Genomic DNA, 27,996 nt, shown 5'->3' with positions numbered 1-27,996 from the left:
TAGTGCTAGTCACAGAAAATAGAGGTTCTCATTTCAAGAGAAGACATTAAGAAATATAATTACATAGTTTCCTTCTCTCTAAACCCACTTTAATTTTCGATATCTTCATGCTCTTTATTATTGGGTTGGCCAAAAAGTCCATTTAGTTTTTTCCATAAAATAAAGACACATTTTTCATTTTCATTTTATTGACTTGGATATTTTGAGTATGTGAGCTATCTCCTGCTTGGTAGGACATTGATTGTTCTCAATTAATGTCTCAATTTAATGGCTATGAACTTCAACTTATCTACCCATCCTTGGAGCACTGTCCAACGAGGAATCTCCAGCATGAAACTTTGCAAACCATTTTTAACATGTTCATTCACAACACCTCCATACACTGCACAAATTGATTTTTTCATTTCAGTTGTGTTTTTACCATTCTTGAAATAATAAAGCATAATATGCTAGAAATGTGGCATATTTTCTTCCATCTTCAATATTAAAATGGCTACACAGCAATTCACCAATTTTGATAAGTTTTTTAAAATGCATGCTGATATGACAGCTGTCACAATACAATGTAAGAAAATTGTTTCAAATGAAATTCAAGAAAACTAGCCTCTATTAGAGCCATTTTACAGAAAAAACAAAAACTTTTTGACCAACCCACTATTAAGAGGAAGCTAACTCTCATTACCACCCTACATTGGATTTCTTGTTAATATCCTCTCCAACATTCTTTTTGTCTGAATGGTTGTTTTAATTTCCTTCTGTACCTTTAATTCAGAGGTCAGCAAAGTATGTCCTGTGGGCCGGATTTGGCTCACTTCCTGTTCTTGTGAATAAAGTTTTATTGGAACACACCATGCTTACTCTTTTAATGTACTGTCTATTGCTGCTTTAAGTGCTATAACAACAATAGAGATCATATGGCCCACAAACCTAAAATATTTGCTATTGAGCCTTTAAGCAGAAAACATTTGCCAATGCTTGTTGACCTAATGGGACGTGAAGAACAGATTCTAGAGGAGTAAAATAACCAGCAAAGGAAAAGACAGGTAGATATAAGATCTGTAAGTATGAGTATGCTAGGTAGAAGCCCCTTGTAGTCAGATTAAGGGTTTCATGAAGATGAAGCATCAGAGATAATGTAGGAAAGATCAGTTGCTGTCAGATTTAGAGAATTTTTAATGCCATGTCAGGAACTTTAGACAGATTGTTTAGGAAATGAGACACTTAGTATTTTTGAGCAGAAGAGCTTTGCCAAAACAGGAAACTGTTGCAATAGTGTTTACAAAGTAATGAGGGTTGTATTAATAGGAAATTAATGCTAATGTTGTATTAATAGGAAAGATGGCAGAGTTGCAAATTGCTATACAGTTAAAATTAATAGGACATTAGACACTGGATTTGGTGACAAAGATAATAGTTGTTAGATTTAAACTTCATTGAGCAGAAAAGTAAAAATTATTTACACATATTTGGGAGATAAAGAGGTCATTTTTATGGAAAGTTTAAGTTAGTAAAAAGGGATTATAACACTACATAGGATAGGAAACAAAAATTTATTACTATTTATCAAATTCACTAAAGTTGTTAGGGAATGCCACTGCATCATCTAGCTAGTCAGTGTCCATCTCTTTATGGAATCCTCACCTCTGCCCTCCAGAATGCTACCCCTACACTCAGATTTAGTTCTGCTACCTCAGGCAGAAATTACTCCCATGTTTTAAAGCCAAGAAGCCAAGAAGAGCTTTAACTCTCTTAAAAATTCTTGTCAAGGCATTTTCTTCAACTAAAATTATAGTTTCCAAACTGTGTACCAAGATACCCCAGGGCACTACAGCAAACTCAGAAGAGTGCCATAGAATATTTTATCTTGGGGTAATGGACAGTTTCAACATTAAATTGCAGTACATTCCTTTGGGATAATGTCCTATCTTTGGGAATAGTTGCTGTGATTTCTCACACACACACACACACACACACACACACACACGCGTCTCCTGAAAAGCAGTGCGGAGCAGGGAACGAGGTTTGCACTATTTAATTCAAATCCCAGTCTTGAAGAGGTAGGAAGCACCATATCACATTAGTAAATATTTTGGTTTATTTTTTAATGTAGTAATTTTTTAAATTTATACGTATTAATTTTTAAACCAGGTATAATGTTGTTAAGATTATAGTGCAATACTTCCTGAGTTGTTTGACTGTGATTAAAACAACAACAATGAAAAAAACAGAACTATTGGGCATTTCTTAGGGCACCATAAAAAATTATTTACACACTAAGAGTTCTGTAAATTCAGAAAGTCTCAGGTCCTCTGAACTAGAGAGTTATCCAACTCTAACATGAATACACTCTTTAGCAAGTGAAAATGTAGCAGGCTATTTTTTAAATAGCACTTTAGTTACATGGGATTGTATGTAGCATCTGAATACAAATTTATCAGATATTTTTAAATTATTGGTACACTGTGCACTGTGCTTTGTGTTGTAGCAAAGGTTACAGTCAAATTAGAGGGGTAAGACAAATGCAAGTTGCTTATATGATAACATTAAGTAAAATGAATAAACACTCAGGATTCTTTATTTTGTAACATTACATATTATGGAGTTTGAAACAGGAGTGAGTACACACGGTAGTGGGAACGCAGTAAGTCTTTACGGGCTGGAAGTTAGATTTTAAATGGGCCTTAATGGAGGTAAAATTCCAACAAGTGGAGGTAGTGGGTATTTCAGATACATGGATTTACTTCTGGAGGAAGTAAATTTGGAAGAAGCAAATCATTCCATATGATTGAAGCACAGACATGTGCTGTGGAGTAATAGAGGTTATAGCTGGTTTACTATGTAAGTGGAATATTGTGGAGAGCTTTGAATGCTGGAGTGTGAGGCATTTGGATTTAATTTACTAGGAAAAGAAGAGTGATTAGGGTGATTAATCTGTCAGCAGGATATAGGATGATTAAATCAAGGAGAGAGAGAGGAGGCAGGGAGAGCTTTTGTAAAGGGAATGATGGATTTTGTTTTATGCATTTGTATTTCAAAGCAAATGCCAAACTGTATATTGAAGTTAAAGAACATACTTTGGTTCAGCATTGTAACTAACAACTGTAACATAAAACTTGCCATTCAGGGATAAAACAACACAACAAAACTTTCTAATGTTCTTGCTATTACTACAGAAATAATATTAATAAAATTTAAATATGTATGCAGTTCATATGATATGCCAGGCATTGTATTAAGCACTCATTTAATTCTCACAACAACCTTGAATAGGTGTTACTATTTCTGTTTTTCAGATGAGAACAGTGAGGCCTAAAGAAGTTTAAGTAGCCCAAAATCACATAGTTAATAAGTAGTAAGTTTGGAAAAACTGTTAAAAATAAGTATACTTGTTTGTTTCAACTCTCTGGTGCTGAAAATTGAGTGAATCCTTCTCAGATCTTGTCAAATTATTATCATTTGTTTTAGGCAGGGCTCCTCTTTTATTATATTATTTTTCATATCACTTTCATACCATTCCTTTCCCCACCAGGGGTACGCTCATGTGTTTGATGAGTCTTATGTCCTTGGAAAATGTATCTTGATTTAGATGTGTGCACATGTGTTTACATTTTACATAAATATGTATATATAAAAGTATGAACTACATAGGTTTTCCAATCTGATGTATGTATTTCTAGTTTATTGCTTTTAATTTCTGTGGAACAGTGTGCATTCACCACATTTTCCTTATCTTTTCCCCTAGAAATGGACATCCAGGATGCCTCACGCTTTCTCTCACTTTGAGTAAAGCTGTGATAAATATGCTCCTACGTGTCCCCCTAAGACCCACCTTCTTTCCACTTTGTTTTGCTGCCTCCTATTACATGCTTTTTGAGGGGGTTATTTTGGACAAAAGAAAAGCTTACTTCCACATTCATGGTATAATTAAGATTGCAAGCATTTTAGTCCTTAAAAAGATTAAAATATGCCCTGGCTGGTGTAGCTCAGTGGATTGGGCGTGAGCTGCGAACCAAAGCATCACAGGTTCGATTCCCAGTCAGGGCACATGCCTGGGTTGTGGGCCAGGTCCCCAGTAGGGGCCACATGAGAGGCAACCACACATTGATGTTTCTCTCTCTTTATCCCTCCCTTCCCCTCTCTCTAAAAATAAATAAAATTTTTAAAAAGATTAAAATATATGTGAAATGGGTGATTTCGTTGATGTTTCCAAAAGCACCCACATAGGCAGGATGATCTAAGTGAATTATTCTATTCTATTGATGCATTATATTCCATCAGTGGTGACATAAGTGTTACAGCATTCACTAGCATATTTGTTCTGGTTTTCTTCTTCCAGTGGTTCTATTGCTGCCATTGATACAAAGTACTACATACCATAACATTGTGATTGTAAATGACTTATACATTACCTTAATGGTTGTCAAAGTCAATATTTTCCTTATAAGCAAATACAAACTATGTTTTGTCATAATTCATATTCAATTCCCACTCCTGCAAAAATACATTTTACATTCTCTGGGAGATTTACAAAATATGTAGGACCTATTAAGAGGAAGAAAAATATGCTATCTGATGTTGAATTTGTTATTTTGACATATAATTTATTCATTCTCTCAACCTCATTCTCTGACTAGTGTTACTGTAGCACTTTCAATATGGCATGGAAAACAGACTAGTTATGTTTTTTAGAACAGACATCGGTGTTAACATCTTGAGACACAGCACCTGGTACTCTCAGCCCTCTCTCACCAGTGCTAGTCTAGGTTTGTGGGGCTCTCTGGTTGTCCAAATAGTTTTTATTACCACACCTTTCTTTATTTTCACCTTTGCTTCTAGGAATAGTGATTTGTATTTATAAAAGTCATTAATCTCATAGTTAGTTTGTTCCTTTTTCAGCCACCTACCTACTTGAAGAATGTAGACTTATTCCCAGCAGTTTATCTGCTCTTACTGTTTGTTGCTTATTGAATTAATCTTCTCACTATTTATGTACATCTCTTGTTTGTGCAGAGATTTCTTTAAGTGAACAAAATATTTTTACATTTTAAGCAACTTTTATCAGAATAGTAATTGAACCACATTTCTAAAATTTGTAAAATATTTAAATAATTCATAGTTTTTTTATCCTCATATGAGAATATGTTTTATTGAATTGAGAGAGAGAGAGATTGATATGAAAGAGAAACATTGATCTGTTGCCTCCCATACATCACCTGGCCAGGGTTTGAAACCTAAAACTAGGTATGTGCCCTGACTGAGATTGAACCTGCAACCTTTATGGTTTATAGGACAATGCTCCAACCAACTAAGCCACCTAGCCAGGGCAAATTATCCAGAATCTTTAAACTCAAATTCAGCCATTTTTACTTTTGGTGTATTCTCTTCCAGTTTTTTTCCAATTGATTTTATGTAGTTTATAACCATATTTTGTACACACTACTTGTATGTCTTCTATTTCATTTAACATTTGTGTAGCATAAACATTTTCTACTCTGCAACTTCCTTTTCATGAATAACACTTTTAATATCTTCAAACTGTTCTCTAGAGCAACACTAGCCAATGGAAATATAATACAAGCCACATATACAATTACAAATTTTCTAGTAGCCTCATTAAAAAGATAAAAAAAATTGGTAAAATTAATATTAATAATATATTTTATTTAACTTAATATACCTGAAATATTTCTCATTTCAACATATAATCATGTAAAATTATGTTTTTAAATCTTTTTAGCATGCTAAATCTTTGGAATGGTGTCTGTTTTACATTTATAACATAGTCAATTCATTCACTAAATTGACAATGGTTAAAAAGTGAAATGTGGTCCTACCAAAACAATAAAATTGTGTTTAACAGAAAAATATTTTACACTGATTCCATTTTTAAATTAAAATAAATTCAGTTACTCAGTCACACTAGCCACATTGCAGGGGCTTCATTAGCTCTATGTGGTTCCTTATATATAAATTAGAATTAAATAAAATTTGAAATTCAGGTCTTCAGTTAGACTAGCCACATTTTAAATGATCAATATCCAGGTTTAGAATAGGTCTATATGCCAGTCGTTACTGGACTATTTATTTCTCTGTCATTGAATATTTATATTGCTTCCAGATTTTCAATGAAATAAATAGTATACTGATACATTCATGAATGTATGTTTTCCCATGTTTTGGATTATTTTCATAAGGTGATTCAGAAGTACAGTTATTGGGCCAAAGGATATGGATTTGTTTATGGTTTCTCATAAATTTTCTAATTATTTTCTGAAAAATAGTATTAGTTGCACTCCCACCAGTAGTAGTACTAGATTAATTTCCCAAACCTTTCTTCATCATTGAGTACTGCCATGCTGTTTCTCAAACTGTGGGAGGGGAATATTTGCCTATGTATTTATTTATTTGTGTATTTACCTTACTCTCAGTGGAATACTTTTTTATGTTCATGGTTTATCTGTTTCTGTCCTAATATTTGTTTAACTTTTAATCTACTTTAAAGTTCTTACTTATGTAGACATTTTCCCTGGTTCTTTGTTTGTTCCCCACCATCTCCCCTCTGGGAATGGAAGACAACCAACTAAAGGTTTTAATTTTTGTGTAGTAAATCTTCAGCTAATCTTCCCTCTCTAGGCTTGAAAGTCATTCCCACTCCAGAAGTTTGATATTTACTTCTGTTTTATTATAGATTGTCTACGTTTTTTAAAAAAGAAAACTCTTTAATCAAACTGGCATTTATGTGGTTCTGTATTTTCAGGAAAAGAAACCAAATTACAAGTTCTTAACCTTCAGTCAAATCCAGTGCTTACCCATTATTTATAGATGAGCCTCAAGGGATTACTGACCCACTCCTACTGCCACTGCATATAAAATTTTATGCATATGTGTGTCTAGATAGACCCAAATAGGTTAAAATCCACTGTTCTGAATGTTTAAAAATAATATGGTCTGTTCCTGCCCTGTTGTATTCAGAATATTTTTCTAAACAAAGGACTTTTTTTTTTTTTATCACTGTGTGTTCACAGTTCTTCATTGTAAGGCATAGTTACTGTGTGTAGCTTTATGTACTTTTGAATCGATATTCTTATACTTCCAAGATTATAAATACCCAAAATTTACATAGGTGTGTTTGTACATGCATACATATCTATTCCTCAGATAATTGTTAATGGAAATAATAAAAATAGTTTGTGCTCTTTAATAAGGACAGCTAAAAAGAACCCCGAATGATCACCCTGAATTAAAGTAAACTCTGGTAAAAAGCAAAATGAGTAATTCATCTCCTTTTAGTATATTAAACAGCTTAATGTCTTCCATTCTCCTGTGTTTAAACTACCCTGAGAAATCCTTAGAGTGGTCAGATCACAAATCTATGTATTTGAGATTTCCAAACATTAAGTCTGGTTCTGCTAAAATGGTCCTTTGGCTCTGCCTTAGTCTTCCCCCAACTCTCCTTCTCTCACATTTTTGTTTTGTTTTCCACTTTAATGGATAAAACTGTCTCGCTTGATTCTCAATTTTGATTAACATTATCCAGCTTCTAAGTGTTAGAATTCACTTTACTCTTAGTTGCTCATAGGGACAAAGAGTAACAAGGTTTAAGTTGTATAGTGAAATCCTTAATTTTAAAAATCACAAGATTTTCTTATTAAAAAAGTATTTTTCTAAACTATAGCCATATAAACTATTGGCCTGTTTTTATTGCAAGTCTAACACTTGGGGAAAAATTTTTATAATGGTACTGTTTTTGTTTTCGGTGATACTACAGTCTGGAACATGTGGCCTAGCAAAGGATATAAATCTAGGAAGGAAAATTATGGTTGGCATCAATTTTAAGTCTTTGCACTCTGACAGAGCACAAATCCTAAATTGTTTAAATACTAAATATTTACTTAAAGAAAATAAGAGACCATTCAAAATGGAATTAATTTAAATTGTGAATTTGCCCCACTTAAAAGCTTATAGTTTTTTGTATATTCTTTATAAAATTTACAAAATAGAAGTTTTACTGTCCACATCACAATACTCTTGTGTTGCATTTTAAAGTAAAACACACATACAACATGCACACATTTGGAATGAGGCCAAATTTAGACTCTAGGGGCATACTGTTCCATACCGTAAATTACAATCAGATGTATTTTAGCACAGATCAAATTTTCAGTCTGAAGTTGGTGAGAAGCCTAATTATTTGACCAGGTTACTATTTATGTAGACCATTCTATGGCTGTCTGTGGTTAATCCACAGCTGGCAGAATGCTAGCTCTGGGAGGTTTTTATTTCATGCTGGAACAGTTTGGGGAGAAATGGAGTTGGGGGGCTTTAAACTCTCCTCATTAAAGGAAAGACTAAAAAGCAAGTACATATATATTACTATGGAGACAAGATGCTATATAAACTGTTCGTTTTAATTCTGCAAGTGACAGAAATAGCAAAGGGAGCAGCTTGGGTGCTTATAGTTGGCAGATGGTGTGGTAGTTGGTTAAAAAGGTAAGATGTAAACACTTTAAAAATGTTACCTAAGGTGACGACTTGTTACCTTTTAGAACAATTGAATATTAGTAAGAATTAATGGATTGGAATTTTTAAATGATGATAAAATATGTTTTGTGATAGGAAAGAATTTTATTAGAATTTTATTACCAATACCTTAAAATAATAAAAGACCATTATACTATAAAATTATCTATTAATATCTCAGAATTTATAGGGGCCGTATACCCTTCAAAGATAAATCCCAGTATACATGACTCCTGCTACAAAATTAACTTTTCAGTATTCAATTTTAGAATGGAAGGTAACAGCCCTGGCCAGTGTGGCTCAGTTGGTTGAGTGTAGTTCTGTCAACCAAAAGGTCACCAGTTCAATTCCAGGTCAGGACCTGGGTTGTGGGTTCAGTGCCAGCTGGGGCATGTAAGAGAAGCAACTGACCAATGTTTCTCTCCCTCTTTATCCAGCCCTTCCTGTCTCTCTAAAATAAATAAATAAAATCTTTTTTAAAATTAAAAGTAATAGAAAATATCTTTTTTGTTTTAAAACTTTTTTAAGTTTGCATGATGGAAATTGTTAGTCCCTTAGTTATAAGTGAATATTTCAATAGCTTTTTTTGTAACTTTTAAAGGAAGTTTCCTTTAAATTTTCAAAGTTACTCTTCCATTTATAAGCTTCTCTTCTCCCCTTGTGGTTCCCATTGCCCTCACTTCCTCTAGTTCCTTGCTGTAATTATTTTCCTCCCTCTTGCTTCTTTATTCTTCTCTTTCTCCACTAGATCCTTTTTGTTGAAAAGTCAAAATGCTCAAAATTTCTTTGTTGCTTCCTTTTTAATAATGCTTCCACTTCTCTTTCTCAACTACAACTATCTTTCTGTTCTTTTCTTCTCTACTGTCTACTCAAAGTGGGAGCATTATCTCTGGAGCTATTTGAATCCAACTGAACTCCATCACAAATACATTATGACCTGAGGGACATTTCTTACCTTTCCTATCTTGCCTTTTTTATTCATAAAATAAGAATAATAACAGTATCCACCTCATAGGTTTGATGTAAGGAAAAAGTATAATAACTGAGTTAATATACATAAAGCTTTTAGTATTGTACCTGGAACACAAGAATTTCTCAGTAAATCTCAGATGATTTTATTATTCACTGATAAATCTCCCAAAGTGATTTATAATCCTTACCCTTACCTTCTCATTTCTTCTTTAACTACTGTCTCTTTTTACCTTCACACCACAAGTACTTCCTCCTACTCACCAAATCCTGTGACTTTTGCTCAGTCCTCTCTTTCCCTACCGATTAATAGCATCGGGTAGCTTTAAGTATCTTCTTGAAATTTCCTGTGTTCAATTTTTCTTTAGTCAGTTCTATCCTCATGTGCCTTCCTTTTGTTCTTTCCTTTACTTTTTTCCCCTTTCCTCTATCCCCTAGTTTTTGTTCTTTTCCATTCTGTTCTTTCCCCTCTTCTTTTCCTCTATTTTCTTCAGTAATTATAATATAACCCCTCTTTTACCATCTCCTTACTCCATGCTGTCTCCTGAAGCCAACATTCTGATATATGTTGGGGATCACTTAACACCTCAAATATAGTATCAACACAATTAAACACTGTTTATTTCCATCTAAGCCAGGTCTTGGTCTGGACTGTTGTATTTCTATTAATGATAGAACCTGATTCAAAATCTCAATTGTCTTCTGACTCTCTTCTCGTTTGTCTCCCACACTATAATTTCCTTTTACAGAGCCAAATGTAGACTTTTGCTGACTTGCTAAATTGTTGCTGTCCATATTAGCATTCCTATAAATTTTCTCACAAGCCATTACTTCTTTCTTTCAAGGAAAACTTTATTAACCATCATATGCACCCTTAACCCACTCAAAGCCCTTTGTGTGCTTAACCAGCTGGCCTATCCAACTTTTTGTTTACTGCCCTGTATGTATTCCTCCACTCACTTGTTCAGCATTCAAACCAATTTTTCTATACAAGCATCCATGTTTTTGCTTATGCTTTCTTTCATCTAAAAATATAGATATATTTTAAAGACTTTTATTAATGTTTCAGATATAAATAAATAGTATTTTAAAATACAGCTTCCCTGACATGAAATTTTATTTAAAATATTTTCATACTTCATTCCCAAATTATTTTCTCATTATTTAAAATTTCTAGTTCAAATCTTTAGGTCTTGAAAATTCATTTCAGATGTTTTATAAACAGCAAATCTGAGAAAGTAGTCCAATTTGTTTAATTTTTTTCCTTTTGTGTCCCTTGCCTGAGGGGATGTATCAGATAAAATATTACTACAAGCAATGTTCGAGATTCTATGCCTATATTTTCTTCTATGATTTTTTTGATTAAAGGTCTAACATTTAAGTCTTTAATCTTTTGAATTTAATTTTGAATTTAATCTTGTGTGTGGCATAAGAGGGTGGTCTAGTTTCATTTTTTTGTATATATCTGTCCAATTTTCCCAACACCATTAATTGAATAAATTATCTTTAGCCCATTATATATGCTTGCTCCCTCTGTTAAACATTAATTGATTATAAAGTTGTGGAGTTTTATCTGGGCTCTCTATTCTATGCATATTGAGCTATATGTCTGTTTTTATGCCAGTACCATGCTGTTTTGGTTACTATGGCCTTAGAGTATAGTTTGACATAGGTAGCATGATTCCTCCCACTTTGTTCCTTTTTCTCAGATTTGCTGTTCCAATGTGGGGCCTTTTGTGATTCCATATAAATTTGTGAAATGTTGGTTCTAGTTCTGTGAAATACATAATTGGAAACCTGATAGGAATTGCCTTGAATCTATACATTGCTTTGGGTAGAATGGATATTTTTAATTTTTTAAAATTTTCCTATACCTGAACACAGTATGTGCTTCCACTTATTTCTATCTTTAGTTTCTTTCTTCAGTGGAGGTCTTTTACATCCTTGGTTAGATTTATTCCTGGTTAATTCATTCTTTTTGAAGCAAACATAAATGGGATTTTCTGAATTTCCCTTTCTTATAGTTCATTATTGTCATGTAGAAATGCAGCTGATTTCTTGATGTTAACTTTGTGTCATGTTATTTTGCTGAATTCATTAATTAGTTGTATAAGTTTTGGGGTAGAATCTTTGGGGTTCTCGGTACAGTATCATTTCATCTGCAAATAGAGTCAGTTTTACTTCTTCCTTTACAATTTGGATGCCTTTCATTTCTTCTTGTCCAATTGCTGTGGCTAGGACTTCCAGTACTATGTTGAGTAAGAGAGGTGAAAGTGGATATCCCTGTCTTGTTCTCACACTTAAGGGGACTGTTTATAGTTTTTGCTTGTTGAGTATGATGCTGGCCATGAGTTCGTCATACATGGCCTTTATTATGTTTATGTAATAAACATTCCCTCTCTCCCCACTTTGCTGAGAGTATTTATCATAAATGGGTGCTGGATTTTACTAAATGATTTTTCTGCATCTATTGATATGATCATGTGCTTGTTATACTTCATTTTGTTTGTGTGATGAATCACATTTATTGTTTTATAAATGTTGTACCAACCTTGCATTCCTGGAATAAATCCTACTTGATCATGGTGTTGGATCTTTTTGATGTATTGTTGTATTTGCTTTGCTAGTATTTTGTTAAGGATTTTATCATCTATGTTCATCAGGGATAATGGCTGGCAGTATTCTTTTTTTGTAGTGTCTTTATCCAGTGTTGGAATTAGAATAACGCCGGCCTTGTAAAATGAGCTTGGGAGTCTTCTCTCCTTCTGAATTTTTTCAAATAGTTTGAGAAGGAGAGGTGTTTGTTTTTCTCAGAATGTTTGATAAAATTCACCTGTGAAGCCATCTGGTTCAGGAGTTTGTTGGGAATTTTTTGAATTACTGTTTCAGTTTCACTAGGTATATTCTGTCTATTCAGATTCTCTGATTCTTCCTGATTTACTTTTGGAGATTGTGTGTTTCTAGGAATTTGTCCATTCCATCCATGTTGTCTAATTTGTTGGCATGTAGTTGTTCATAATATTTTCTTGTAATTCTTTGTATTTGTTTGGTGCTTGTTAGTTCTCCTCTTTTATTTGTGATATTATTCATTTGGGTCCTTTCTATTTTTTTCTTTAAGAGTGTGGGTGAAGATTTGTGAATCTTGTTTATCTTTTCAAAGAACCAGCTCTTGGATTTATTGATCTTTTGTATTGTTTTTTAGACTCTATTTCATTTATTTCTGATCTGATCTTTATTATTTCCTTCCTGCTACCCACTTTGGCCTTTGTTTATTGTTCACTTTGAAGTTTTTTAGTGAAAAGTTAGGATTTTTTTTTTTAGCTTTTTTGTGTGTGTGTGTATGAGAGAGAGAGAAAGAAAGGCCTATATTGCTATGAATTGCTCTTTGGACTGCTTTTCCTTTGTCCCAAAGATTTGGATTGTTGTGTTCTTATTTCATTTGTTGAGCTTTTTCCTCCATAATCTCATTGTTAAGTATTCATTGTTTAATATGTTATTAGCTTCAGTCTCTGTGTGTGTTTAGTGTTCTTCTTGTGATTGATTTCTAGTTTCATAGCATTGTAGTCAAAGAGGATACTTGATATGGTTTCAGTCTTCTTAAATTATTAAGATTTGTTTTATGTCCTATCATGTTGTCCATCCTAGAAACTGTTCCGTGCACACTTAAAAAGTATGTTTATTATGCTTTTTGGGGTGAAAGACTCTGACGATATCAGTTACATGTATTTGACCTTGTGTATTGCTTAAGGCCGCTGTCTCCTTTTTGATTTTCTATCTAGAGAATCTACCCACTGAAGTCAATGGGGTGTTAAAATCCCCTGCAATGACTATATTTCAACCAGTTTCTCCCTTTATGTCATTCAAGATTTGCTTTACATATTTAGGTGCTCCTTTGTTGGGTATATAACTAGGGTTATATCCACCTGTTGGATTGTTCCCTTTATCACAAGGTAGTGTCATTCTGTGTCCCTTACTATATAGTCTTGGTTTTAGTCTTTATTTTGTCAGTTATCAGTGCTGCTATCCATCTTTTTCCTCTTTCCATTTGCATGAAATATCTTTTTCCATCCCTTCACTTTTAGTCTGTGTGTGTCTTATGATCTCAGTTGGGTCTTTTGGAGACAGCATATATATGGGTCTTTTTTTCTTATCTATTGAGCTACCCTATGTCTTTTTGAGGGAGCATTTAAGCCATTTATATTTGAGGTGATTATTGATGAATATTTATTTCCATTTTATTTTTTAACTATTTTCCTCTGTTTTTTTTTCTTCTTTTTAGAACAAGATTTTTAACACCTGTTGCTATACTGGTTTGGTGTTAACAAACTCCTTTACCTTTTTCTTGTCTGGGAAGTTTTTAATATCTTCTTCAATTTACAACGATAGCCTTACTGGGTAAAGTTCCTTGGTTATAGGACCTTGAATATTTCATGACATTCACTTCTGGCCTGAAATGTTTATTTTGAGAAATCAGATGACAGTTTAGTTAGAGCTCCATTGTAGGAAACTGCTTTTATTCTTGTGGCTTTTAGGGTTCTCTCACGTTTAAGCTTTCCCATTTCAATTATGATGTGTCTTGTTGTGGGCCTGTTTGGGTTCATCTTGTATGTGACTTTCTTCACTTTGGACTTATGTGTCTTTTTCCTTCACCAAATTAGGGACATTTTTAGTCATTATTTCTTTAAATAATGGTTCTCGATTGCTTGTTCATTCTCTTCTTCTGGTATTGCCATGATGTGGTTGTTGTTATGCTTTTGTTGTCCCAAACATTTCTTAAGTTCTCCTCATTTTCTTTCCAATCTTTTTTTCCTTTTGCTGCTGTGCTTGGTTGCTTTTTTCTACCTTGTCTTCTAAAAAGCTGATTCGATCCTCTGCTTTATCCAACCTATTGTTTATTCCTTCCAATGTATTATTTATTGTAGATATCAAATTCTTTATTTGTGGCTGGACCTTTTTTATGATTTCTATGTCTTTTTTAGTGCTGTTGATTATTCTTATAATCATTACTCTAAACTCTATCTGATAAATTGCTTGCCTTCATTTCATTTAGTTAGTCTTCTGGAGAATTTTATTGTTCCTTCTTTGGGGGCCTGTTTCAGCCATTTTGGCTGTTTCTTTGTATTTTTTCTATATTTTAGGTAGATCTGCCAAGACTCTAGTGTAGGCCTTTGTCATACTCTGCTTGTGACTGGACCTGTACAACCTGTTTGGAGCTATCAGCAATCCACAACTTGTGGCTCCCTCTGCTGGGCCCAGGTTTGTGCAGAAAGAACCAGGCTGTGCATCAAGTCTGGCTCTTCCTAGCATCTGGCCCAGTGGAGCGTGAGCTGAAGTCTCAAAGCTCCCAGAGATCTGCCTTAGCCATTAGGCTTAATCACTGAAATAGCCTCCAGCTGTACTCAGCAACCTGGCTTAAGTTCCACAGGACGCGGTGAGATGAATTCATACAGGTGGAGCTATTGCTTCCCCTCATGCTGATGCTTTTTGGAGGGGAGTGATTTGCCCAGGAAAAATGGTTTCTGTAGTATGAGGAATGACTCAGCACAGGGATCTTGGCAGCTGATCCTTCAGCTCTCTCCCCAGAACCACCAATCCCACACTTTCCTTATGTGACTCTAGTCCACTCTGCCCTCCCTCTGCCATAGCCCAGGTTAAGTGGCTGCAAATGAAATTTTGTGTGTTGGCCATTTGGTAAACTCCTTGTCTCCAGGCCTCTCTCGCTGGCAGACAAAATTCCTCCTGCTTTTCACAGCTGGATGTTTTTTGGATTCCTTTCCCAATTCTTGTGCTCTAGGCTGAGGAGTCCAGCTTGGCGTTTAGACCCTACACTTCTCCCGGGGTAGGGGGACCCTGCCACTGAAATATCACTCTGGTACTTTAGCCACCACTCATGGGAGCCCTCTCTCGCCTTCCCACTCCCTACCAGTCTCATTGTGGTGTAGTAGTTTCTTCCTTAAGTCCTTGGTTATAAGGCTTCTCTCCAGCTAGTGTTCAGTTGGTTATTTAGGATGATTTTTCTTTAATTTAGTTGTAATTCTATTTTGGTCCTGGGAGGAGGTTGGTGTAGCTTTTACCTACTCCTTCACCATCTTGGATCTCCAGATGTTTCATAAGGTAACAAACTAATCTTGGTAAATTAATTTTATTTTTTAACTAATTTAATTTTTTAAATTAATAGCATGTCACAAGAATACAAAGTGTTTCAAAGAAACTAGAAGAATATAGTCTGCTTTCATTGTTCTTTTTCTAAATCAGATGTAATTATCTTGAATGAGACCTTTCAAATATTTTTTCTTATGTAGACTTGCAGAATTCTTTAGCATTGAGTATAAGTAATTTAATATGAAATAAGTAATAAATTATACTCCAACATAATGGCACATATCAAGCATATAGTACTCATGTGATAAACTTTTCTCCTAATCAGATGCTGATATTTTCTGCCTTGCATTTTATAACTATGTTTTAAAATGTGTATTACATAGATTTTTGTGTTTTGTGGAGATTTTTTTTGTTCTCACTAAGAGTGACTCTGGGGAGATTGCATTTGTAACTTTTCTTCTTGTCTTTATCCAGGGCTTTTTTCTTACTGTTTCACCTGAGTCGGTGTTAAAAGTGGCTCGCAGTGCTGCTGAGAACAACAGAATTTTCTCTTTGAACCTGTCTGCTCCGTTTATTAGTCAGTTCTACAAGGAACCATTGATGAAAGTTATGCCCTATGTTGACATACTTTTTGGAAATGAGACGGTAAGTTACTCTTTTTTTTTTTTTTAAGAACCTGGGTTTTTTTTTGTTTTCTGGTTTGTTTTCTATAAGTTTAGAAATACATAAATAAAAATGAAACATTTGCATAAACATATTTGAGAATTATACAACAAAACTGCCTAAGTTTGGACCACTCTAATTCATTTTTCCAATATTTCCTTCAGTATATGCTCATTTCTTACATAATAAAAAATTGTTTTTTAAAGAGTTAGGTCATTGAGGTTTATAATTTTCACGCAGAAAATCCACTCTTTTTATGGTACATTTCTATGAGCTTTTATGAATGCATAAGCCACATATGGCCATGACCACGGTCATGATAGAAACCACTTTCCTCACCACCCCTTTTAGTGTACCGTTCCCTGCATCCTGAGCCCTTGACATGAACTGATTTGTTTTCTGACTGGGAAATAATGTCTTCCTCTGTTCATGGATTAAGGGAAGAGACATCTAGTCCAAAATAAGTGTTTTAGGAAGTTAAGTACCTCTTCAAAATTTGAATCTATTTAATTTAATAAGTTCTGAGTAAATGCTATAATTTGTATTGAATTTTTTTTATTAATAGTGTCATTTTTTGCTAATATTTGTATGTCATATTTGATGGTGATGAGTGGAATTTCAGTTAAACATTTGCAACCTTTTCTTTTTACCAAGAATATACTTTAATTCTAAATTAGTAGAAAATAATTTTTTGTTCATTATATTTATAACTTCTGTTTAGCCTGTATACTTAAAAAATTCAGGAAATGGGGGTGGGGGGAAGAGACCTTTGGTGTATGTATCTTCATGTGACCTGGGCAATATCACTTAAATTTCATTAGTCTTGGGGTCTTTATGTATAAAGTGAAGGTATTCTACTAATTACCCCAGAAGTCTATTGTAATTGTAATTCTATGGTTCTAACATAGTTTGATTATATTCACTGATTTTGTACCTAAATCAGATAACTGTATAGTTTACCTAGAATAACATAAAATTTAACCTGGAAATAATTTATAAAGTCAGCCTGGGTGACTTTTAGTAAGAATATGGTATGAATATCTCTTAAGGCACTAACAAGTCAAATAAGATGCTATATCCTTGATGATTCACAAACTAACATAATGGCAAAAAATATTGGTAAAGCCTTGATCTAGATATCTGCTAGAGGCCTCATTTGACTAAAATCTATGTTTTAGATTTTTTTATTGCCAATTTTATTTTCTGAAGAGTAAAGAAGTAACTAGGAAAAATGCTACTCTACCCCTTTAAATAACATGAAAGAATTGGTCATTGACATGGTAGTCTGAGAATTTGGGGGAGAAATTGATGTTTAGGGTTCTTTGTAGTCAGAGGTCAGACTGGCAATACATAAATAAATGCTCTAGACTTTAAGAAGACAAACTTTAGAACCTTTTAAGAAGATAAATATGATCCCAAAGAATCAAACTTCGGATATAAATATAACTTGAGAGGACTGAATACCATCAAAAATTCATTATGACTTTATAATCTCAAATGACCTTAATTAGGAATAAAATGGAACTTTAAAAAACACTGTGGAACACACAGAATACTCTGTAAAGAGAGCTTGCATTTGTAAGACATATGTGAAAGAAAGATGAAAAACTTTTATAAAACCAAGAAACAATGCTAAATGTTTGGCAGAGATATATGGGAATAGAATAGAGGCCACACAATGATTAAGTTTGCAGAAAATGCTGATGATATCAAAATAGTCTTCACTTAAAAAAATGACTCCAAATGCACAGGCAAAACAGAAAAGGTAATTGGACTTCATCAAAATTAAATATTTTGTACATCAGAGGACTCTTGTCAAGCAAGTAAAAATACAGCCCATGGAATGGAAGGAAATATTTATAAATGACATATCAGATAAGGGATTAATATCCAGAATATATATCTAAACAGTAACAGTCAACCTAATTCAAAAATAGTCAAAGAACTTAAGTTAACATTTCTCTAGAAAAGATACCCAGTAAACACATGAAAAGATGCTCACCATCACTAATAATTAGAGATATGCAAATGAAAACCTAAATGAGATACCATTTGTCACCCAGTATGATGGCTAATGTCAAAAATGTGGAAAAAACAAATGTTGGCAAGGTTGTGGCGAACTTAGAACCCTTGTGCATTGATGGTGGGAATTGAAATGCTGCAGCTGCTGTGGAAAACAATTTAGTGGTTCCTCAAAAAGTTAAACATGAAATTATTACCATATGATCTAGCAAGTACACTTCTACTTATATTCCCCAAAGACCTGAAAGCAGGGATTCAAATATTTGTACACCAATGTTTGTAGCAGCATTATTCACATAGCCAAAAATTAGAAACAAACCAAATGTTGTTCCTCAACAGATGAATAGATAAGCAGAACTTAACCTGGAGCATACAGTTCACTCTTGGACAACATGGGTTTGATCTGTGCAGGTCCACTTAATGTGGATTTTTTCTTTTTTGATAAAAATGTACAGTACTATAAATGTATTTTGTCTTCCTCATGGTTTTCTTAATAACATTTTTCTCTGGCTTCCTTTATTGTAAGGATAAAGTATATGAAACATACAAAATATATGTTAATTGACTGTGTGTTATCAGTAAAGCTTCTGGTCAACAGTACGTTGTTAGTAATTAAGTTTTGGAAGAGTCAAAAGTTATACAAAGATTTTCAACAGCATGGGGGGTGGGGTTGGTGCCCCTAACTCCCATTTTATTCAAGTGTCAATTGTACATACAGTAGAATGTATTCTTCAGCCTTAAAAAGGATGTAACTAAGATACATGATACAACATAATCAAACCTTAAAAATATTATGTTGAGCTAAAGAAGCCATATTCCAATAAATAACTATTGGATTTTTTTATAGAGGTTTACTTATAAGAAGTACCTAGAATAGTCAAATTCATACAGACAGACACTAGAATAGTGGTTACCAGGCACTGGGAAAAAGGGAGAATTGGGAGTTACTGTTCATGAGTGCAAAGCTTCTTTCTTTCTGGAATGCAGAAAGTTCTGGAAATGGATAGTGGAGATGATTGCACAACATTGTAAATGAATTTTAGGTCACTGAATTGAACACAATGGTTAAGTTGGTAAGATTATATATTATATATAGTTATATATTATATATAAATAAAATTGTGTGTATAATTTTACCATCTTAATTAAGATACATATTTTAAAAATAAAAATGTATATATATCCACGTTTCAAATTTATATCCACATATTTTTAAATGATTAATTTTTTAAAGTTTGGAACTTACAGAGATTATATTAGATATCATTTTTTTTCCTACCCAGAAGAGGAAGTGGTAAAATTATATGCTCCTACATGGTTACAAGTCATGTATGTTTAATTTTTTGGTATGATTACTATTCACTTGAATTTATTTCAACAGATATATAATACCTATAAAGGCAGACCAATAAACACTGGATCTATAGTATATTTGAGATAATCTGTCATAATATGAATTGTAGAATAATAAATATTGGCTAAAGGCCAATTAGATATATTTGGTATTCTGTTGAACCAGTTTGAGAAAGTCTGCTGATAAATGGAATTTAGCCTCAGTGTTTGCCCTGAGCTTTGCTGAAGTAAACTATCATTGATTCAGATAAAGCTGTATTTACAGATAGTACAAATTCAGAGAATGCAAATAATGCAGCACTTTAACAAATATCAAATAGGCTGAATGTCAAAGGAGACTTAAAAATTTTAATAGACTGGGAAGTATCAGTTGAGTGATGAAATTTAATAAGAATAAATAAAAATGTTACCATGTTTTATTATTAAAAGTAAATACAGTATTGTGAGCTTTATCTCTTTAATCTCATCTCTCATTGTTCTTCTCCTTGAATACTCTAGTAAAGATAAACCATCTTTATTTCTCCAGGGGGGAAAAAAGGAGAATTTTACTTCTAAAATGCAATGAAGTATAAAATATATTTCTCAGGGAATATGCATTGGATTGTTTAGTCTTCCCTTCCCCCCCAAAATCATATCTACTGTTCTTAGTATAAATTTTCAAAATAAATTTTCAAAATTTAGCTAAGTTTTCAACTTAGCTAAAACTAAATACAGTTGGCTCTTATTTTCTACCTGATGCCACGTTCTTTTTTTCAGAGTATCATACACTAGCAATGATGCTTGAAAGCTTTTCTGATAACTTTAATATTTTAAAAAAATGCCTTGTCCACCAAGATATCTATAATGATCTCTATAAGATAAGAACTAAATGAGGTGAGCCCCATAATTACCCAATCTTACTGCTTGGAGAGAACTTCCAGGCCATAGTGCATAGAGGGGGACGTTCTTGGCTATCTCTTTTGAATTGAGGATATCAGCTAGAAGTTTAAGAAATCTAACAACTAGACAGCCAGGTTTGTAAGTCAGTGTACCAGAGAACAAAGAGCTGTATAGAGAGAGAACACAAAAGATTTACAGGTCCCACCCAAAACTACAGCTGATTGCTGATCAGCATTTATTTGTGAGGAAACTAACAAAGGTAGGGTAAAGAACCACCCAAAAAGATTATAGGGAATAATCCTCAAAGAGTGCAGCATAGGTCCTGTAACTATTCTTGTTCCACTAGCCAAAGTGGGCAGCATCACTTATAACAGGGCTTCAAAGTACTCAGAATACTAAAGGGGCAAAATTAATTAGAGTGGAAGCTACTGTAGTCCCTCCTAAAAATATGCCTTTTATTTATCAATAACCTTTATGTAATGGACAAATTCTTTGAAAGCCATGAAGTACCAAAGCACACTCAAGAAGAAATAGAAATAGGGCTATTTAGGTTATCTATTAAAGAAAAATGGATTTTTAGTAAAACCATTCTCACAAAGAAAACTCAAAGACCAGATTACCCAATGTTGAATTCTACCACACATTTAAGGAAAAAAATAATACCAGTTCTATACAAACTATTCCAGAAAACTAAAGAGGAAAAAGCACTACCAAAACCAAAGAATTAAAAGAAAACTGGTGACCAATATGTCTCATATACATAGATGCAAAAATTCTTAAGATAGTTTTAACAAAAGAACCCCAACAATATATATAAAAAGGATAATTCAACATGACCAAGAATGTAGGGTTGAACATTTAAAAAACAGTCATTGTAATTCACCTTAGTAAAAATAAGAAAGAAAAAAGCATAATCACCTTAATAGATACACATACACACAAAAACATCTGACAAAATTCAACATCTATTGATCATAAAAGCCCTTGGAATACTAAGAGTAGAAGAAAACTTCTTTGACCCTATAAAAAACATCCTCAATGTTTTTTGTACAAAAACTGTACAGCTAACATTATACTGAATGATGAAAGACTTAATACTTTCCTCTAAGATCAGGAACAAAAGCAGGATGTTCAACTTTCTTCACTTCTCTTCGGCATTGTATAGTACTGGCAAGGCATGAAAAACATCCAAACTAGAAAAGAGGTAAAACTTTTCTCTTTGATAAACACCATGACAGTCTTTGCAGAATATTGTACAAAATTTACAAACTCCGAGAACTAAAAGTGGGGTTAGCAAGGTAGTGGGATACAAGATAAACATAAAAAAATTGTATTTCTGTGTATTAGCAGCAAACACTCAGAAATTTAAATTTAAAAATACTATTTTAATACCATAAAAATATATGACATACTTTGGAAGTAAAGGATGTGTTTCTTGTCTTGATTGTGTTGTGGTTTCATGACTTCATAGATGTGTCAGAACTTATCTAATTATATGTTTATAATTTGTGCAGATTATTATATATCAGTTATATCACATAAAGCTATTTTTAAAGTATGCATACTGTTGGACACATTTATATTGGTTTTAAAACAGGAAAATTAATCTAGAGCAGTTTAAATTAAAAAGTTCTAAAGAAGCAGTGTTAAAATGAAGAAGTACCAGCTTCTTAAAGTTACAAAAGGTATTCGCAAAAACCATTATTTAATCTGCACAGCAATTCTGTGTCTGCTTTTCTGATGCATGTAAAGTTTCAGCTTGATTCATAGAAAGTACTCAGTTTTTGTTAAAAGTGTTGGTGGTGTTACTGTTATAGGGAGTATTGAACTTACTCCTCTCTTAAGTTCCACTTAACTAGCTTGGTTGGATAACATGCAGCCCCCTTTGCTTGATAAAACATAACAAGTGGGGACAAAGGAATGAAGGAAAACTCATTGGTATTAGATTATTCTCTGGTATACTGCCTTTCTTCTCTTCCTACAAAATTGTTTATCAAGAGTCAATTTATTTGTACCAAAGCCTTTTAATACTATGTCTTCATTATATAATTATTTCATTATTATATAATCTGATAAAATGTGACTACAAATAGAATGAGAATTAGTATAGTAAATTAAGCTTGGGAACAAAATTCAATAAAGACAAATTGCTTTTAAAAAGGTGCCCTTGAATTAGATTGGGCATAAAAAGTACAAAAAAATTAAAGGCAGAAAAAAGCTGTAACTATATACACTCATGGAGTGCTACATTTAAGTTTTTACTCTAAAGAAACTGAAACTGGAATTCATAAACTGTGAATTATGGATTTATTTGGTTCTATAAGAAAGACATACTAAAAATCTTGGCCCTATTTTAAATATTAGCAGGATATATCTTTATATATTAATAAATGTTTAGTGATTTACTTTTTTTTTAGAATGACATCTATTTTTTTTAAGATTTTTAAAATTTATTTATTTTAGAGAGGGAAGGGAGGAAGGGGGGGAGAGAGAGAGAGAGAGGGAGAGAGAGAGAGAGAGAGGGAGAGAGAGAGAGAAACATCAGTGTGCAGTTGCTGGGGGCCATGGCCTGCAACCCAGGCATGTGCCCTGACTGGGAATTAAACCTGAGATGGTTTGTTTCGCAGCCTGCCCTCAATCCATGGAGCTACACCAGCCAGGGCCGATTTACTCTTAATTTAATCAGTTTGTTGATTATTAGTCAATTCTGTTCCTTCAGTTTCCTCATATGTAAAGTGAGGAATTTGTGTAGAAATACTAGATACTTTTCTTTCTTTTTTTTTTTTTTAAAGATTTTTTATTTATTTATTTATTTCTAGAGAGGGAAGGGAGGGAGATAGAGAGAGATAGAGAGATAGAGAGAGAGAGAGAGAGAAACATCAATGTGCGGTTGCTGGGGGCTGTGGCCTGCAACCCAGGAATGTGCCCTGACTGGGAATCGAACCTGGGACACTTTGGTTCCCAGCCCGCGCTCAATCCACTGAGCTACACCAGCCAGGGACTAGATACTTTTCTAATTTCTTGTTTTAGTATCCCTCTCTCCTATCGTCTGCAGTCACCACACTATTCTCTATATCCATGAACCCTTTTTCCCTTTTGCTTGATCCCACAACCCCCTAACATACCCCAAAGCTGTCATCCTGCTCACTGTTTGAGTCTGTCTCTATTTTGCTTGTTAGCTCAGTTTGTTCCTTATTTCCACATGTAAGTGAAATCTTATGGTGTTTATCTTTCCCTGACTGATTTATTTCACTTAGCATAATGTTCTCCAGGTCCATCCATGCTGTGGCAAGGGGTAAAATTTTCTTTTTTGCAGTCTGATAGTATTCCATTGCATAAATGTCCCATAGTTGTTTTATCCACTCATCTACTGGCAGACACTTGGGCTGCTTCCATATCTTGGTGATTGTAAATAACACTGCAATGAACATAGGGGTGCTTGTGTTATTTTGAATTAGTGTTTTGGGTTTTTTTAGATACATTCCCAGAGGAAGGATCACTGGTCAAAAGGCAGATCCATTTTTAATTTTTTGAGCTATCTCCAAACTGCTTTCCAGTGGTCTCACCAGTCTGTATTCCCACCAACGGTGTAAAAGGGTTCTCATTTTTCCACATCCTCACCAGCACTTGTTGTTTGTTGATTTATTGATGATAGCTGTTCTAACAATGTGAGGTAATATCTCTGTGGTTTTAATTTTCATTTCTCTAATGATTAGTGATGTTGGTCATCTTTTCATATGTCTATTGGCCATCTGTATGTCCTTTTTGGAGAAGAATATATTCAGATCCTTTGTCCATTTTTTAATTGGATTGTTTGTTTCTTTGGTGTTGAGTTTCGCAAGACCTTTATACATTTTGGACATTAACACCTTATCAGATGTATTGGCAAATATGTTCTCCAATTCAGTGGGTTCTCTTTTGATTTTGTTGATGTTCTCCTTTGCTGTGCAAAAACTTTATTTTGATGTAGTCTCATTTGTTTATTTTTTCTTTTGTTTCCCTTGCTTGAAGAGATATAACAAAAAAACATTGCTATGAGCAATGTCTGAGATTTTGCTACCTATGTTTTCTTCTAGGATTGTTATGGTTTGGGGTTTATGTTTAAGTTTTTAATCCATTCTGAATTTATTCTTGTGTATGGTATAAGAAGGTGGTCTAGTTTCACTTTTCTGCACATATTTGCCCAATTATTCCAGCACCATTTATTGAATAAACTATCTTTAGCCCACTGTATGTGCTACTTTCCTCTGTCAAATATTAATTGGCTGTAAAGGTGTGGGTTTATTTCTGGGCTCTCTATTCTGTTCCATTGATGTATATGTCTGTTTTTACCCCAGTGCTATGCTGCTTTGATTACTATGGCCTTATAGTGTAGTTTTATATTAGGTAGCTTGATTTCTCCAACTTTGTTTTTTTTTTTCCTCAGGATTGCTATTACTATTTGGAGACTTTTGTGGTTCCATATAAGTTTGTGAAGTATTTGTTCTAGTTCTTTGAAATACATTATTGGAATCTTGATAGGAATTGCCTTGAATCTATACATTGTTTTGGGTAGCGTGGGTATTTTTGATTATGTTAAGTTTTCCTGTCCCTGAACACAGTATGTGCTTCCACTTACTTGTATCTTCAGTCACTTTCTTCAGTGTCTTACAATTTTCCAAGTAGAGGTCTTTTACATCTTTGGTTAGATTTATTCCTAGGTATTTCATTCTTTTTGAAGGAAACGTAATTGGAATTGTTTTCTTAATTTCCCTTTCTGATCATTCTTATTGGCATATAAAAATACAGCTGGCTTCTGGATATCAATATTGTGTCATACTACTTCACCGAACTCATTTATCAGCTCTAGTAGTTTTTTGGTGGACTGCTTGAGATTCTCATCTATAGTGTCATGTCACCTGTAAATAAAGACAGTTGCTTCTTTCTTTCCAGATTTGATGCTTTTTATTTTTTCTTCTTGTCCAGTTGCTTTGGATAGAACTTCTAGTACTGCGTTGATTAAGAGAGGTGAAAGTGGAATCCCTGTCTTGTTGCCACACTAAAGGGACTGCTTGTAGTTTGTGCCCATTGAGTATGATGCTTGCAGCGAATCTCTCATATATGACCTTTATTATGTTTAGGGTATGTTCCCTCTATTCTCACTTTGCTGAGAGTATCTATCATAAATGGGTGCTGGAGGTTATCAAATGCTTTTTCTGCCTCTGTTGATATAATGTGGCTTTTATCCTTCATTTTGTTTATGGTGAATCACATTTATTGATATGTGAATGTTGTACCAACTTTGCTTTTTTCAATAAACCCTTCTTGGTCATGGTGTTTGATCTTTTTCATGTTTTGCTGTATTTGCTTTGCTACTATTTTTGTTAAGGATTTTAGCATCTGTGTTCATCAGGGATATTGGCCTATATTTTTTTGTAGTGTTTTTATCCAGTGTTGCAATTAGGATAATGCTGACCTTGTAAGTTGAGCTTCAGAGTCTTCCCTACACTTGAGTTTTTTGAGATAGTTTGAGAAGGAATGGTGTTGGTTTTTCTTGGAATGTTTGGTAAAATTCGCCTGTGAAGCCATCTGGTCCAGAGCTTCAGTTTGTTGGGAGTTTTTTGATTACTACTTTAATTTCACCAGGTGTAATCTGTCTATTCTGACTATTTGATTCTTCCTGATTTATTTTTGGGAGATTGTATGTTTCTAGGAATTTACCTGTTTCATCTGCAATGTCCAGTTTGTTGGCATATAGTTCATAATATTTTCTTACAATTCTTTGTATTTCTGTGGCATCAGAAATACATTACTCTTGGATTCATTACTCTTTTGTATCATTTTTTAAGACTATTTTACTTATTTCCACTCTGATCTTTTTTTTATTACCTTCCTGCTATTCACTTTAGGCTTTGTTTGTTGTTCTTTTTCAAGTTCCTTTAATTGTAAAGTTATATTATTTACTTGAGTTTTCCCTGTTCTTCTTTTTTTTTTTTTGTATAAGCCTGTATTGCTATGAATTTCCCTCTTCTGATTGCTTTTCCTGTGTCCCACAGATTTTGGATTGTGTTCTTATTTTCATTTGTTTCAAGGTATCTTTAGATTTTTTTCTTTATCTCATTGTTAATTCATTCACTGTTTAATGACATGTTGCATAGCCATAGCCAGATTCTGGGAAAAATAGCTACAAATGGAATTTTTTGCATTGGCCCTTTGGTGTGTTCTCTGCGTCTCAGCCATCTCTCCCTGGTAGACAGAAATCCCACTGCTTTTCACAGCCTGATGTTGTCTGGGTCCCTTTCCCAGCTGTGGTGCTGTAGGCTGGGGAGCCCAGCTTGGGGGGTAGGCCCCACACTTCTCAGGGGGTAGCCCCCAGCCACTGAAATATCCCACTGACACTTCAGCTGCCACTTGTGGGAGCCCAATGAGCTTTCTTGAGTCTCTGCACTCCCTGTCAGCCACGTTGTGGTGAAGTGGTTTATTCTGCCTGTCTGTAGCTATAACACTTCTCTCCAGGTAGTGTTCAGTTGGTTATTCAGGATGGTTTCTCTACAATTTAGCTTTAATTCCAGTTTGATCTTACGAAGAGGTTTATGCAGCTTCTACTTACTCTGCCATCTTGGCACAATGCCAGGTTTTTTCTTATAGGTTAAAAGCAACTTTAAAAAACAAAGATTCCTTTTGTCACATATTCTAATACTCAGTAACACTAAGCAATTTTATTATAAATCAGCAAAATTCTTGTTCTGAATTCTAAAATAATGTAATGCCTAGCATATTCATTTTAGATATTTTTTCATTGTTAGTGTTACAGTCTCAACTGTAGTATTTTTCAAGCTAGTTTTTCCCATCTCTTATCCTCACTGTTTCATTTCTTTGATTTGCTTAAGGTAAAGGACATTGTTCTCTAAAGAATATTGGAAAATATTTCATGGGGCACATCCTGACATAAAACAGAACTGTCCACAGGAATTTCATGGCTGTATTAATGTGCTAAAAATAAATTATTAAATTATATAATTTACTTTTTTCTTTTAATTGTGGTAAAAAATACAACATAAAATTTGCCATTCTTAGGTGTACAATCCATTGGTGTTAACTACACTCATGATGTCGTGCACTCATCACCATGATCTATTTTCAGAAAGTTTTCATCATCCCAAACAGAAGCACTGTACACATTGAACAATAACTCCCTGTCTCCCCCATGCCACCATGTCCCCAATAACCACTATTTTATCATGTCTCTATGAATTTGCCTATTGTAGATACCTTGTATAAGCAGTGTCATACAATAACTGTCTGTTTGTATCTAGCTTATTTCACTTAAACATAATGTTTTCAAGTTTCATGCATGTTATAGCATGTATCAGAATTTCACCCTTGTTTATCCACCTTTTGGCTTTAGTGAATAATGCTGCTATGAACACCAGTATACAAGTATTGTTTGAGTCCCTGCCTTCAGGACTTTTGGATATATACCTAGAAGTGGAATTGTTGCTGGCATTG

At 33.8% G+C, this 27,996-nt stretch overlaps 1 protein-coding gene across 2 annotated transcripts in view; it reads left to right on the top strand.

Moving 5' to 3' along the window:
* The window catches only part of ADK (adenosine kinase), a 573,035-nt gene that overhangs the window by 368,839 nt on the left and 176,200 nt on the right, over nucleotides 1–27,996 (top strand). For both annotated transcript variants that reach the window (XM_028511304.2, XM_028511305.2), the window contains exon 7: nucleotides 16,066–16,236. In XM_028511304.2, coding sequence (XP_028367105.1) covers nucleotides 16,066–16,236 — 171 coding nt within the window. The remainder of the gene's footprint in view (nucleotides 1–16,065; nucleotides 16,237–27,996) is intronic.

This window comes from Phyllostomus discolor, chromosome 5 (assembly GCF_004126475.2).
Source record: "Phyllostomus discolor isolate MPI-MPIP mPhyDis1 chromosome 5, mPhyDis1.pri.v3, whole genome shotgun sequence".
Classification (NCBI taxonomy): domain Eukaryota; kingdom Metazoa; phylum Chordata; class Mammalia; order Chiroptera; family Phyllostomidae; genus Phyllostomus; species Phyllostomus discolor.
The sequence above is the reverse complement of the archived record's forward strand: the minus strand, read 5'-3'. Positions and strand labels throughout refer to the sequence as shown.